The following is a 14,407-nucleotide window of genomic DNA, read 5'->3' on the forward strand; positions in this document are numbered from 1 at the left end:
GCATTCAGTATAACCCTTTTCCCTGTGCTCAACCTTCAGGTTCTCAAATTTAAGGCTTTTTTCCTAGAGCAGCAGGATATGAGACCAGATAATTGAGATAAAATGAATTTTTTCACCTCCCCCTGAGCAGTTGGCATCAAGCTGTCTAATAATGACTTTGTGTTATGCGTACACACTAAAGATTTAGGCAGAATGACTTAAGATGAAAATATGAAAATGCACCTCAGAGGACTTGGCATTTCCACATAACAAATACCCATGGTTCAGTAAGCACAATTGGAAACGTTAATGTAGCGAGCAAGCTTGTTACTGTAAAGTAACAAACATCTTTATGCTGTGTTGTTGTAGCCAGGATATTAGACACACAGTGGATGAAGTGATATCTTTGGAGCTTACACAGAGTTCTTGAAAAAGAGCTCTGTATAAGCTCCAAATCTTCTCTCTCACCAACAGAAGTTGGTCCAATAAAAGATATTACCTCACCCACCTTGTCTCTCAGAAATCTTAATGTTTTGTAACCTCTTGGCTTCCTGATCACTTTTATCTGGTGACCTGGAATTCCACAGAATAGAAGCTAAGGTTTTGAAAACAGCACAGCATGGCTTAGCAAGTCCTGAAGCTCTGGATGGTACCCCACTTTTGACCATTTGTCTTCTCCCCCTTTCCCTTCTTGGGGCTTCTTCACCAGCACAATTGGCTTCAGAGAGTCTTCCTGAGGGATGTGGCTTTTGTAGTTCTGTTTTGCTTTACAGTGAAGCTTTTCCTTAGCAGGGGGTCCTATTTTTGTCTGTCTTCAGCTGACTTCAGAATAGATTCTAGAGTGAGGGGTTGTCTACGCTGCAGATTTCTGCACTGGGGTTTTAGCTCTTCTCTTTACTACTCTGTCCTGGCTCTTAAATGCCACTGAAAGTTCCCAGTTAATAACAGCTTAGCTTGAATTTAGTTCCCTTTTATTCTTAGCTAGAAGAGAGAAGCATTTCTTTTAGAAGGCTGCCTTTAGCAATTCACTGCATTAACTTCTCTCTTATATTTTTACAAAGGAAAATGCTCTACTTTAGATTCAGAGTTGTCAGGCTTGAAATCGTCAGACAAGCTCTTCCTTGTAAGCGTCTGCTGTCTTGGATGAGCAGTATAGAAGCTTTTTTCCATAAGGTGGGGTTTCTAGTGAGAATTCCCAGCTTCATACTTTGGCCATCCGTCTCTTCTTGTCTATGTGACTGTCACTTCTTTTCTGCTCTTTTTGTAGTAATCTTTATTTTCTCCTTCATTGAGTATTGACAATATTTTCAGTGCTGTAAAAGTCAGAGGGCACAAGGGCCTTGCCCTCCTGGAGTTTGCTTTCTAAGTAGAGATGACACAACACTACTGTACCTGCAGTGATCAAAAGGTAGCAGTATCATGTGGAGTGTTTCTCATTTGGACACAGTCTAGGGAGTCACTTGTACGTGGAAGGTTTTGGACAACCAACCCAGATTTGTGGGAACCAAACAGCTCAAACTGTTTAAATGGGTTACTAGTCGGTCACAATATCTGATGATTTCAAGTGACCACAAAAACTTCTAGTTACAGTACTTATCCATTAGGTATCACTTAACATTTTAATACATTTGACAAGCAGGAAATTCCTAGGGTTACTATTACCTTGGCCTGGTCTACACTACAAAGTTAGTCTGACAAGTCTCCTTGCACTGACTTACTTGAGCAGGTGTCCATTTTCGCAGTAAGCGCCCTGTTACAGTGCCGCAGTAAATCCATTTCCCGAATGGCGTGGAGCAGTGGCCAACCTACTGAGGTCCAGACAGTGCAAGTGTAGACAGTGTACAAACTGTATCAACCTGAAAAGTCCTCCAGTAGCTGTCTCATGATGTCCCATTCCCTGCAACAGTGACTGCTTTGGTCATAATTGTAAATGACACTGCACAGGGGTCACACAGACTGGAAGCCACGCACATTCCCTTGAAAGCCCCCTGCATGTTTTTTGAAATGCCTTTCCTAACCGCCCACCTTGGTGAGCACACCTAGCAGCACTTCTTTGTATGCAGCTGCCCAATTGACCATGGTGGCTCCGTGCTCTAGAGCAGTGCTCTTCACTATTTTTGAAGTGGGGGCCACTTTGGTAAAAAAACCTTCAATGTGAGAGCCACATCAACTACTAAATTAACACATTGCTTACTACTCCTTAATGATGTAATGTTACAGAGCCACTCGTATAACTAAAACAATATCTACTTGTACAATAAAACAATACTCCTTTTATAAAATAATAACCAGGAAAATATATGGAATTAAAAAGGCACCTGTGCGAGTAAACTTTTTAAGAGCAGAATAATGCAAAACTTACTTTAAAAACTGGGTGAGCGAAAGTGTGCCTTTTCCTCCTTGACTTTGTTCATGCAGTATTTGTAACCTGTCATCGCAATCCAAAGTAAGGCAGTCCAAATGTTCGTTGGTCAATTTGTTCCTCTGTTTTCTTTTCACTCCTTTGGTTGTGGGTGAGGGGTGTGGGAGGGGCTCAGGCTGGGGCAGAGGGTTGGGGTGCAGGGGTGATGGCTGTGGGGTGGGGCTGGGGATGAGGAATGCAGGAGGGGGCTCAGGGCTGGGGCAAAGGGTTGGGATGCGGAGGGGCAGGGGACGGATGACAGGGATGAGGAGTTTGGGGTGCAGGCAATCTGCCCTGGGGCTGGGGCCAAAGGACTCCCTCCCCCCCCCCCCCAGCCTTCTTCCCTCTGCTGGCAGACAGCACAGAGCTTCCAGGGAAGTGGCCCCTCCCTTCCCCTTGCTGGCAGGCAGCATGGAGCTCCAGGGGAAGGGGCCACTCTCTTCCTCCTGCCAGCAGCAGGGAGCTCCGGGGCTGGGGAAGAGGCCCAAGGCATCCCTGCAAGCCCCAATTTGTTCCTCTCCCCAGTTCCTGCCCACCCCCATCTCTCTTCTCTCCAGGTCCTTGCTGCGTGGCCCTTTAGAGCTGCTGCATGGCTATTTATAGCATGCTGTATGGCTTAGAGGGAATTTAGTGAGCTGCACTTAAGGTGGATGGGAGCCGCCACTGGCTCATGGCCCTGCAGTGAAGAACACTGCTCAGTCTAGAGGGTTTTCTGCCTGGACTAGACAGGAGGTATTTGGTCTCCTGGGCCTGTGAGGAGAAGAGACTGTGCAGGCACGGTTACGGACCAGCTGTAGAAACACGGACGTCTCTCAACAGATTACACAGGGGATGCAGGCAAAGGGCTATGACAGGGATCAGCAGCAGTGCTGCAGGAAATTGAAGGAACTGTGGCAGGCATATCACAAAGCCAGGGAGGCCAAAAATCGATCTGGTGCTGAGCCACTGACCTGCTGGGCTACATGCCATACTTGGCAGGGATCTCACCAGCACCCTGCAGACCACTATGGATACCTTGGAGGAGCCCAAAGCAGAGACCTCTGCTATAAACAGTGATGGATGGTGGGAAGAGACACAGCAGAAGGCTTCATCCATGCCTGAGCCATGACCTCTTTGGGACTCTGCCACAGTGTAGCCAGGCGAGCACTGATGAAGGGGAAGGGAACTTGGGTAAGTGCATGCATGCATTTTTTTTCCTTTACAATGTTTAAATTTAAAGATGGTTCCTGGCCCCTCCCCTAGTTAAAAAGACACAGGTTTAGACTTTTCACTCTTTTACTCTTACAAGAAGAGGTAGAGGAACAGCAAACCGAGGTAGAGTTGGCATCTGCTTTTCATTGCCCCTGTTGGGTTAGGGGTGTGGGAGCATGGAAAGCACTTCGTTTATGCACAGAGGGATGTCCCTCTTACCTACTGAAAAATCTCAATGAACATTTCCTGGAGATACTTTGCAATCTTCTCCCCAAGGTTTCTAGGAATGGCAGCCTTATTTCTTCCTCCATGGTAGGACACTTTCCCATGCCACTCTCCAATGACTTTGGCTGGTACCACTGCTGAGTAAAGAGGCTAGTGGCATACAGCTGTGGGACACCAGTAGCAGCTATGTTCTCTGTGTCTTTGTAACCCTCAGGAGTGAGAGATCTGCTAAAAACCATCACTGCCTGCTGAAAATAATGCTAATATTCAGTGCCATTACCCTATACTCATATCCAGGGAATAGGGACCAACATTTTATTGCTCTTCATGTTACAGAAAATCCTATCTCCCCGTCCCCATCTCTGTTAGGTCATACTCACACTGGCTGGGGCCGGAAAGCAGTGCTGTGCCAAGGCCCTCCAAAGCTGAAGTGTCAATAAACATTTCTTATTAAAAATGTTTCTGGAAATAGTGGAAGGGAGTTTGAAACATATCTTTGGCTTTCCATTGTGATTGTAAATCCAATGGCACATGTCTGTTTATATCAGCAGCTTCTGGCCAGAAGGTTTTATGGGATGCCCCCTCTACACCTGCCTAATGCCTGACCCTGATGAGGTGGAGAAGGAAGAAGACAAGAAAGGACGTGTTCTGAGAAATCCTGCAAGCCAGTGCTGCATTGGACCAGGAACCAAGGGCTTGGAGGATGACCAACAGCATGGAGAAAGAAAGAGGACAGGAGAAAGTTCCAGCAGGACAAGGAGAGGGAAGTGCACCAGGACATAAGAAGTCTTCTCAGGCAGCAAACCCAAATGCTGCGGAGCTTGATGCACTTACAGGTCCAAAAATCCCAGACTCCCTGCCATTCGCTGTCTCTGGAGAACTCTATGATTGCTGCTCCCTACACCCCCCCAGGCCACATCCTCTCCCTACCACTCTACAGCCAGCAAAACCATAGCTTCACCTATGCTGACCTATGAGAACCATGGCTGTTATATACGTAACCCCAATGGATTACATCTGTGCACTGAAATGGACAGAAATGTTTGCTGCCTTCCCAATTTTAAAGTTCCACTCTGATAATTTGTTAAAAAAAGTGCATTACGTTGCCTGTGTATTTTTTACACATTGTGTTTTTCTTCACTGTTTTTCCCACTCAGTTATATTTTTGGAGAATAAAATTATCTTCAGTAGTTCCCAACACATTGCAGAATGGATAGTGGTACTCAAATACAAGGTGTTTATAAGGTGTACAGCGCCACATAATTCATAGGTTCAGGAAAACACCTCATCATATTTTTAAATGTACAGCAAACACTACACCATTTTTAGGAGCACCCAAAGTTCTCAGCCCAGAGCCTACTCCAGCACAGGATGCTACTGTCGGCTGCATTGCTCCACATTGGGCTTTTGTAATAGCCCTTGTGTCTGGCTGCGCAGAGTCAGCAGACAGCCACTCTATCAGCCCCTTCTATCCTGGTGGCAGCTTTTTCCCCGTTTGCCTTACAGATGGTATGCAGGACAAAGCAGACACCTATAACCTTTGGGCTATTTTGCTCACTGAGATCCATTCTAGTGAGTAAATACCTCTAGTGTCCCTTCAGTCTGCCAAAAGTATAGTCAACAATCCTTCTGCGCCTGCTGAACCAGTAGGTGAATCTTTCCTTGGTGCTATCGAGGTGGTCAGTGGAGCAAGGGCTAGGGTGGGTCCCCCAGAATCACTACTGGCATTTAAACATCACCAGTAGTGATCTGTCAGTTGGGAAAGAATGTGCCTGCTTCCAGTTTTCTGAACTGTCCTGTGTCCTTAAAGATGTGAGCGTCATGCACCTTCTCTGACCAGCCCATGTTGAGATTGGTGAAGCATCCCCTGAGATTCACTAGTGCTTGTATAGCCATGGAAAACTAGCCTTTTCTATTCATGTACTCAGTGGCAAAGTGGGCTGGTGCCAAATGGGGATATGTGTGTTGTCCGTCATCCCAATGCCATTCAGGAATCACATTGCTGCAAATCCATCCAGTAGATCCTGCACATTGCCAAGAACGATAGGGGCCTGCATAGTAGGAGACAATTGACTGTCCTACACATTTGCATAACAGTGGATTTTCCAACTCCAAAATGATTTCTCACTGATCAGTAGTAATCTGATGTTGCAAGCTTCCAGAGTGTGATTGCCACTCACTTCTCCACTGTCAATGCAGCTCTCATTCTGGTGACCTTGCCCTGAAGGGATGGGGCAAGTTTGGTGCACAGACCCAGGAATGTGGCCTTTCATATCAGAAAGTTCTGTGGCCACTGCTTGTCCCAAATCTGCATTACGATGCAATCTCACCAGTGGGTGCTCATCTCTTGGGACTCCACTTTCTATAGCTGCTCTGTGAATGCCACCAACAACCTGGAGTTGTTTGTTTGCTGTCTTCTGCAAACTGAAATCATGTCCCATGTTCTTATGGTCCTTCCTGTGTGTCTGAAAATACAGCATAATCATGCACTCTGTGTTTGCAATGTTCATGAGACTAGTGCAGAGCTCTGCTGGCTCCATGCTTCTGCCAGAGATGGCAGACACTGAGAAGCGTCACATGGGTTTATGGGATTTTTTTTTAATAAAGTGTGAAAATTTGGGGATATGGATGACATTATGGTGTGGAGAAAGTTGTATGGTAGGAACTTAACTCACAACATACTGTGAAAATTTCCCAAAAGATATTGTGCTGGACAGTGGCCCATGGGACACTGGGACTTCTACCTTTGGCACATTGTGCTTTGCATTGAACACAAGCACTTATGTTGAGTACGTGCAGTGCTGATGCAAGCAGCCGAGTATGTATGTGCTCCAGCAATATACAAACTTGAGTGGCTGTACTCTGACAACTTGCATCAACCAAAGTTTATAGTGTAGACATGGCCTTATGTAAATTGTTATCCTGTTCTTACAAATAGCGGTTGGGGAATGGGAGGGGGAGACTGCAGAGAAGCGAAGTGACATGCTCAGTGTCACAGATGGTGTTCCTGTTAGAGATGTTTTAGAACATTGAACTAAAAATCATGTGATGATGAGGTGTGTGCTTAGCTGGCCCCTCAAATGGCTTTTGGCACATATTGGTGGGGAAGGCAGTTTGGGTTTGTGAGAAGTGCATTCATGTGATAAGACTGAACTCAGCCTAACTATTGTGATTAACCAGGAAGTTCAGAGCTCTTTGAACTACTGTTTTGGGCTCTCTCTAGAGCTGGAATTGAACACTGTCAGTTTGCACTTGAGTCACCTAGAGAATACATTTTTGTAACCGGAATGGGTAGAAACTAATCTTTATTACAAAAGAGATTTGCAAAGGCTTATTTAAATAGCTTGTGTCCTTTATTGCTTCTTTTTGATGAACAAAGAAGGCCCAAAAAGCTTTTTAAAGGTTATTTTTTTTTCTACTTCATTTTAAACATAAAGATATTGGGAACATCAATCCTCATCTTCCCTGTTTTTGTTGGAGTACCTGCAGGAGGACAAAAAGAAAGTTTGAGGGTTCTAAAGTCACTGAATATTTAACAAAGACTTCTTGTATTCAAAATGTTAACAGAGTTGAATCTGTATGAGCAAAAAACAAGAGTATTAAACAGTCTGACGACAAATTCCTTCCCCTCTTAACAGCTGAACTTTCACTCTCTTGCTGCATACAGTGTTGTCATTTATACTAGTTTTCTAGCCATCAACTCATCCAGCATAGTCAGGACCTGAATATTTAGTTAGGTTTTTTTTATGTTTTTTAAAGACAGAAAAAGCATTTTTGAGAACCTCTTTCAGGCCTTCATTCTATATCCCATTTGCAGTGAAACAAAAATGGGCGTAAGTCCAATTTTTTTCCTTTGCAGGTCACCTTTAGCAAAGGAGAAAGTTTAGATTCTGGGGTATAACTCCAAGGAGTGGATTATTAAAATCTCTGGTTGCAGAATCATGAAATACCCAGGGCATTGACAATGGAAGAAAGGAAAGTGCGGTGGTGATTGAGGGTAGTGGAACTGGTGGATGAGGTCTTGAAGCCTTCCTCTTTCCACCCAAGCCAAAGCTGCCATTCACATAGTTCTCCTCTCTTTCTAGAGTTCCATGAGTCAACCTCTTCAGATGTGGATGGCCTGTCTGTAGCTTCTTGGCTGTTTGTGATCTGGAACCCGCTGGTGTCTCATCCCAGTCCCTATTGTAACAGTGGCTACTGAGAGCCATGAAGGTTGTACCAGAGAAGAATGCTGTGCGGATCCTGTGGGGCAGAGAACGTGGCACCCAAGCCTTGGGTGCTCAGCGGCTTCTGCAGGAGCTGGTGGAGGATAAAACCCGATGGATGAAATGGGAGGGCAAGGTAAGGTAATGGGGCAGAAGGACACATCTGGCGGGTGGGTTTGTCCCAGCAGGTTTGGAGGTGGGGATTTGAGATTAATATTTGTGTTTTTGTGGGATGTTCCACTTTGTGTCAGATATGGCCCTTGGATATGTTGTATCTGACTCATCCAAGTTCCTGGGTAGTGGGGAGGGGAGTGAGTTCTTTGTTTTCTGTGTTTGGATAAGAGTTGAGACTGTGATCATATGGCACTCATGTTTCCTGCTCCATTGGCTTTTTCAGAAAGTTGAGCTACCAGACAGCCCACGTTCCACGTTCTTGCTGGCGTTCAGCCCAGATAGGTAACTGACTTCTATTTTGTTACTTGTTTAAACACATTGTTATGCCAGCAAAGGTTGTGAAGACTCGTGCCCCTTGAGAGATCAGGAGCTGGCAGCAGACATGAGACTTCAGGTCTCTGTGCTGCAGAGATGAAGAACATAAGTCATCTATCCAGCTATGCAGCCCATGATACGCAGTTAGCACTTAATTTCTGAGTGCCTGTTAAGAGTTGCGTAGTGTTCAGGGAAGAGGCTCTGACCAGCTGTTCTGGTTGTTAGGAGGAAGGCCTGGGGAGCAAATGGTGTCACGAAAAACTATACAGTGCCAATGAAGTACCAGTGCACTGAGCCAAATCTCAGAGTGCCTGCCTGAAGGAACTGACAGTCTAAAATCAGGACAGAATGATGCAGGATTAATGTCTTGGAAATAGGGATGATGGAGAGAGGTGAGCGGGATGAATTGGAAAACGAGGGAAGAAAGCTCAGTGTCATTTGACCTGGGCCAGCTGGTGAGAGGGAGGAAGGATTTGGTTGTGTGCCGTATCTCTGAGCTTTAGTCCTTATATATTTGTAGGGTTCTCTCAGCAACAGAGAATTGAGGGGGCCAGATTTCTAAAATGTAGATGTACCTCAGTCTGGGCTGCATCTGCATATTCTTAATACAAATAATAAATAATAATAGTACTCTGATGGAGCTGGTTGAGTTAGCGTAACATGTTGTCTTGTCTCTCTTCTCCACCCTCCCCAGCATTAATTCTACCCTTTCCTTTTCCCAGGACCCTCATGGCTTCCACCCACGTGAATCACAATATCTACATCACAGAGGTGAAAACGGGCAAGTGTGTCCATTCTTTGGTTGGACATCGGCGCACACCGTGGTGTGTGACCTTTCACCCTACTATCCCGGGACTCATTGCTTCAGGGTGCCTAGATGGGGAGGTTAGAATCTGGGATTTACATGTAAGTCTCTCCTGAAACACTAAGTGTTTAGTATTTGTAGTGCAGCAATTTTGTTTGCGCTTGAAGCACCCAAACTTTGCCCAGCTGAGAACTGCTCTGGTGCAGCTTTCTGAGAACTGTCCCAAATGTGTAGAACAGAGCAGATTGCAGTCACCCCCCTGTCTCATATGGAGATGAAACTCCTGGAGACCGTAAAGTTCCAACAAACTCTTTAGTTGATTTAAACGCCCAGGCCACATGGCATGTTGGCTGTTGTCTCCTCTCCAGGCCACACATCTGTATTGACGAGTGGTGTGGGCCATATTTCAGAGCTCCACAGGGCTCTGGGGCTCACTCCATCTTAGTTTGTATAAAAAAAATTGCTTTTCTGTTGCTGGTCTTGTGGGGAATAACTTGCACTCTGCCCTAGGAAAAGTGCTATGCCATTACTTTTGTTTTCTCCACTGATGACTTGCCCAGTGGTTGATGCACAGACAAATGATCTGTCTAGCAGAGTGCTCTGGAATGTGGTGTTCTACAGGCTATCTGAGACGCAACTACCTACGGCATGTCTGTGGTCACTGTTGCCAGACGTTCTGTGTTATGGCTGTAGAGTCAGATGACAGTGTAAAATGAGAGTAGATGATGACTTTTTTTGTTGCAGAAGTAGTACAGCAGTTCCATGCTATATGTGGAGTTTTGGGGCGGGTCTGTGGCATTGACAGAGAAAACTAGTTGCCTAAAATTGTTGTGTGTTAAGTAGCTGATGATTCCCACTTTCCCACTCCAGGGTGGAAGCGAGAGCTGGTTTACAGACAGCAACAATGCCATTGCATCTCTGGCTTTCCATCCTACGGCTCAGCTCCTGCTGATTGCAACAGCCAATGAGATCCATTTCTGGGACTGGAGTCGTCGAGAACCCTTTGCAGTGGTGAAGACAGCCAGTGAGATGGAGCGAGTCCGGTGAGTGCTCATTCCTAGGGGAGTAGAACACTTGTACTTCCAGCATGAGAAATGGCATGGTGTGGAGGAATATGTAGCAGTCTCTCTGGGGCAGAGGACACTCGGAAGGTAACTTCCCCTCCACCCTGACCTTGGTTTCAGCTACTTGAAGCATTGTCTTGCCTTGTTCTCAGTGCTCTTGCTCAGTTCGTCGATCAGTGACTGTGGACAGTAAAACTAAAGGAACAAGATTAGATCAGAAATATGAACAAATATAAGTTAGGCTACTGTGTACTATGGGATCCTTCCCAACTCTGCCACAGGGTTGGCATCTGTAAGACTGATCTTCAGATTTTATTAGCAGTGCTGGGTTAAGTATGATTGTTCCTAGGATGGGAGAGCCAGACGCTGTGGGAAGATGACTTTCGACCCTTGGAGTCAGTACTGAATCAATACTCCAGCATGATGCTAAATGGTGCTATGCTGCTGGAGGTTCATTCTTTTGAATGACTTAAAAAATATGATCCTGACAAAAATCCATGGTCATTAAAGATCCTCAGGCACTTCCACAAGAGATGGTAACACCTCTCTTTCCTGGCCAAATTCTAGGGTACTTATTTTATGTTGCCATAAATTTCCCTAGCAGTTGCAGTTGGATACAAGAACTCCCTCTCCTAAACTGTTGCGTAGTATTGCTGCATGTTGTTGGACAGCTGCAGTCTTCACCTTGGAGGTAGCTATATTTTAGGGGTGGATGAATAAGTCCTAATACATGACATTTTTGAAGGACTTTGGGGTACTTCAGAATGAGAGGTGCTGCTATAGAAATGTAAAACTTCCTACTCGAATAAACCCATGTGTTAAGTCTGTTATCCCTGGAACATCTGGTTTTCTCTGTCAATGTGAAATGCCAACTGACAACTAAGCCTCCGACTCTGTTCTTGTTTCAGGCTGGTACGGTTCGATCCCTTGGGACACTACTTGCTCACAGCGATTGTCAACCCTTCCAACCAACAGGTGATGATGATATCAATCAAGGTGCTCTGTGCTAACCAGAGCCTGTTGCTAGGCAGTCTGATGCTTTGTTTAAAATTGGACGCCTTCCTAAGTTCAAAGTTGTGTGTCTCATCTAAATTGGTCACACCGGAACATGCACAAGAGACCATTAATAAATAGGGGCTGGGAGATTAAGTATAGACAGTGACTTCCATCCTGATCCTGCTTCAGGATGAGGGTCTCCAGAGCCATCCCTGCTACATTTGCAAAGGCCTCCTTGGCACTTTCCATGAAATCCTGCTGAAGAATTTTGCTGCAACTTCACTGCCCTTGATTAGGCTGTAGAACTGTTAGCCAGAGTCCCACAGTTGCTGAATCTCCCGGGTGCTGACTTCCTTTTTTGTTGTGGCTCATTTATTGTGGAACTGCAAGGTATTGGGTTTGTCAGGGTCCATACAAGGCTTCCTTATGGATTAGGAGCTAGATAGCTTCATGCAACCCAAGGATAGTGTCTCTGCTTTCCTTGTGGAAGGCGTTTTGTGTCCTTATCTGTCTATGGGCTGTAACTGGCTTCCCTTTGTTCACTTAGGTGTATAAAATCATAGACATGTAGGTCTGGAAGGGACCTCTAGAGGTCGTTAAGTCCAGCCCCCTACACAGGGGCAGGACCAAGTAAACTTAGACCATCCCTGGCAGGTGTTTGTCCAACCTATTGTTAAAAATCTCCAAGGATGGGGAGCTTATTCCAGAATTTAACTACCCTTATAGTTAAGTTTTTTTCCTAAATCTCCTTTGCTGCAGATTAAGCCCATTACTACTTGTTCTACCTTCAGCGGACATGGAGAAAGTTGGTCACCATCCTCGTTATCACAGCACTTTACATATTTGAAGACTGGAGTCAGGCCTCCCCTCAGTCTTCTTTCCCCAAGTCTAAACGTGCCTAAAGCTTTCCTCATAGATCAAGATTTCTAAACCCTTTATCATTTTGTTGCTGTCCTTTGTGTTCTCTCCAATTTGTCCATATCTTTTTCTAAAGTGTGTCATCCAGAAGTGGACACAGTATTGCACCTGAGGCCTAACCAGTACCAACTGAAGTGGGACAATTACCTGCCACTTCTTACATACAACATTCCTGTTAATACAGCCCAGCATTATATAGCCTTTTTTTTTTTTTTTCTCAAATGTGTCACGTTGTTGACTCTCAATTTGTGGTCCACTATAATCCCCAAATCCTTATCAGATACCCAATTATTCCCCATTTTGTAGATGTGCATTTTTTCCCCTCCCTAAATGAACTATTTGCACTTTATCTTTATTGAATTTCATCTTCTTGATTTCAGACCAATTCTCCAATTTTTAAAGGCCGTTTTGAATTTTAATCCTGTCCTTGCAATCCATCCCAGTTTGGTGTCATCTCCAAATTTTAGAAGTGTACTCTCCACTCTGTTATCCTTGTCACTAATGAAAATACTGAATAGTACCGGACTTGCCCTCCCAATGTGACAGCAAACTATTGATGACTACTCTTTTGAATACAGTCTTTCAAGCAGTTGTGCTCCCACCTCATAGTAATTTAATCTGCACCATGTTCCCTAGTTTGCTTATGAGAATGTCATGTGGGACTGTGTCAAAAGCAGTATTAAAATCAAGATGTATCACATCTACTGCTTCTCCCTGTCCACTATGGAAAGCAACCCTGTCAAAGAAGGAAATTTTGGTTTGGCATGATTTTTCTTGAGAAATCCATGCTGGCTCTTCCTCATAATAACACTTTTATCCTCTAAATTGGTGGTTTAATAAATTGTTCCTGTATCTGTCCAGCAATTGGAGAGTCAGGCTAACTGGTCTATAATTCCCCAGGTCCTTTTTGTTTCCCTTTTAAATGATTTTAATGATACCCTTTTTAATGATAGAACCTTTCTCCAGTCCTCTGGGACATCACCTGTCCTCCATGAGTTCTTGAAGATAATTGCTAATAGTTCTGAGGTTGCTTCAGCAAGTTCCTTAAGTACTCTAGAATGAATTTCATCAGACCCTGCTGACTTGAATACATTCTAACGTACCTAAACATTCTTTAACATGTTGTTTCCCTATTTTGGTTTGCGTTCTTTCCCCCTTGTTGTTAATATTAATTGTGTTAATCTGGTCACCATTAACTTTTTTAGTGCAGACTGAAGCAGAGTAGGTATTAAACACCTCTGCCTTCTTGATGTTATCAGTTATTAGCTCTTCTTCTCCACTAAATACTGGACCTACGCTTTCCTTCATCTTTCTCTTGGGCCTAATTTATTTAAAGAGCTTCATATTGCCTTTTATGTCCCTGCTAAGTGTAACTCATTTTATGCTTTAGCCTTTCTAGTTTTTGTCCCTATATTCTTGTTGTATTATCTTTTCCCCTTAGCAATTCATCCATGTTTCTACTTTTTGTAAGATTCCTTTTTGATTTTCAAGTCATTAAAGAGCTTCTGATAGCACCATATTGGCCTGTTTCTGTTCTTCCTATCTTTTTCACATCAGGATAGTTTGCAGTAGTGCCTTTAATATTGTCTCCTTGAGAAACTGCTAGCTCTCCTGAATTCTTTTATCCCTTACATTTTCTTCTCAGCACCGAGTTTCTTAAGGTCTGCTTTTTTTTTTTTTTTAAGTTCATTGTCCTTATACTTTTGCTGTCACTTCTTCCTTTCCTTAGAATCATGAAATCTTTGACCCCAAGTTGCCTTCCACCCTCAGATTCACAACCAGTTCCTCCCTGCTGGTCAGAATCAAGTCTAAATTGGCTGTTCTCCTGGTTACTTCCTCCACTTTCTGAAACAAGAAGTTGTCCCTGGTACATTCCAAGAACTTACTGGAAATACTGTGTTTTTCCATATTAGTTTTCAAACAGCTCTTTGTGATGTTAAAGTCCCCCATTACTACCAAGTCTTGTATTTTGGATATTTCTGTTATTCTAGAAATACCTTATCCACCTACTCCTCTTGATTTGGTGGTCTGCAGTCCGCTTACCATTATGTTACCCTTTATTCCCCCCGCTGTCCCCCTCACTCAGAGACTTTCAAATGATCTGCCTCTCACCTCCTTCTGGACCTCAGAACAA

The 14,407-nt window shown here is 44.3% G+C and overlaps 1 protein-coding gene across 2 annotated transcripts in view; it reads left to right on the forward strand.

Moving 5' to 3' along the window:
• Positions 1-14,407, forward strand: part of AMBRA1 (autophagy and beclin 1 regulator 1) — a 198,125-nt gene that overhangs the window by 15,832 nt on the left and 167,886 nt on the right. For both annotated transcript variants that reach the window (XM_034769548.1, XM_034769549.1), the window contains exons 2-6: positions 7,882-8,137; positions 8,399-8,457; positions 9,213-9,396; positions 10,166-10,338; positions 11,268-11,334. In XM_034769548.1, coding sequence (XP_034625439.1) covers positions 8,003-8,137; positions 8,399-8,457; positions 9,213-9,396; positions 10,166-10,338; positions 11,268-11,334 — 618 coding nt within the window. In that variant the 5' untranslated portion in view covers positions 7,882-8,002. The remainder of the gene's footprint in view (positions 1-7,881; positions 8,138-8,398; positions 8,458-9,212; positions 9,397-10,165; positions 10,339-11,267; positions 11,335-14,407) is intronic.

The sequence above is a fragment of the Trachemys scripta genome, chromosome 4, assembly GCF_013100865.1.
Source record: "Trachemys scripta elegans isolate TJP31775 chromosome 4, CAS_Tse_1.0, whole genome shotgun sequence".
Classification (NCBI taxonomy): Eukaryota; Metazoa; Chordata; order Testudines; family Emydidae; genus Trachemys; species Trachemys scripta.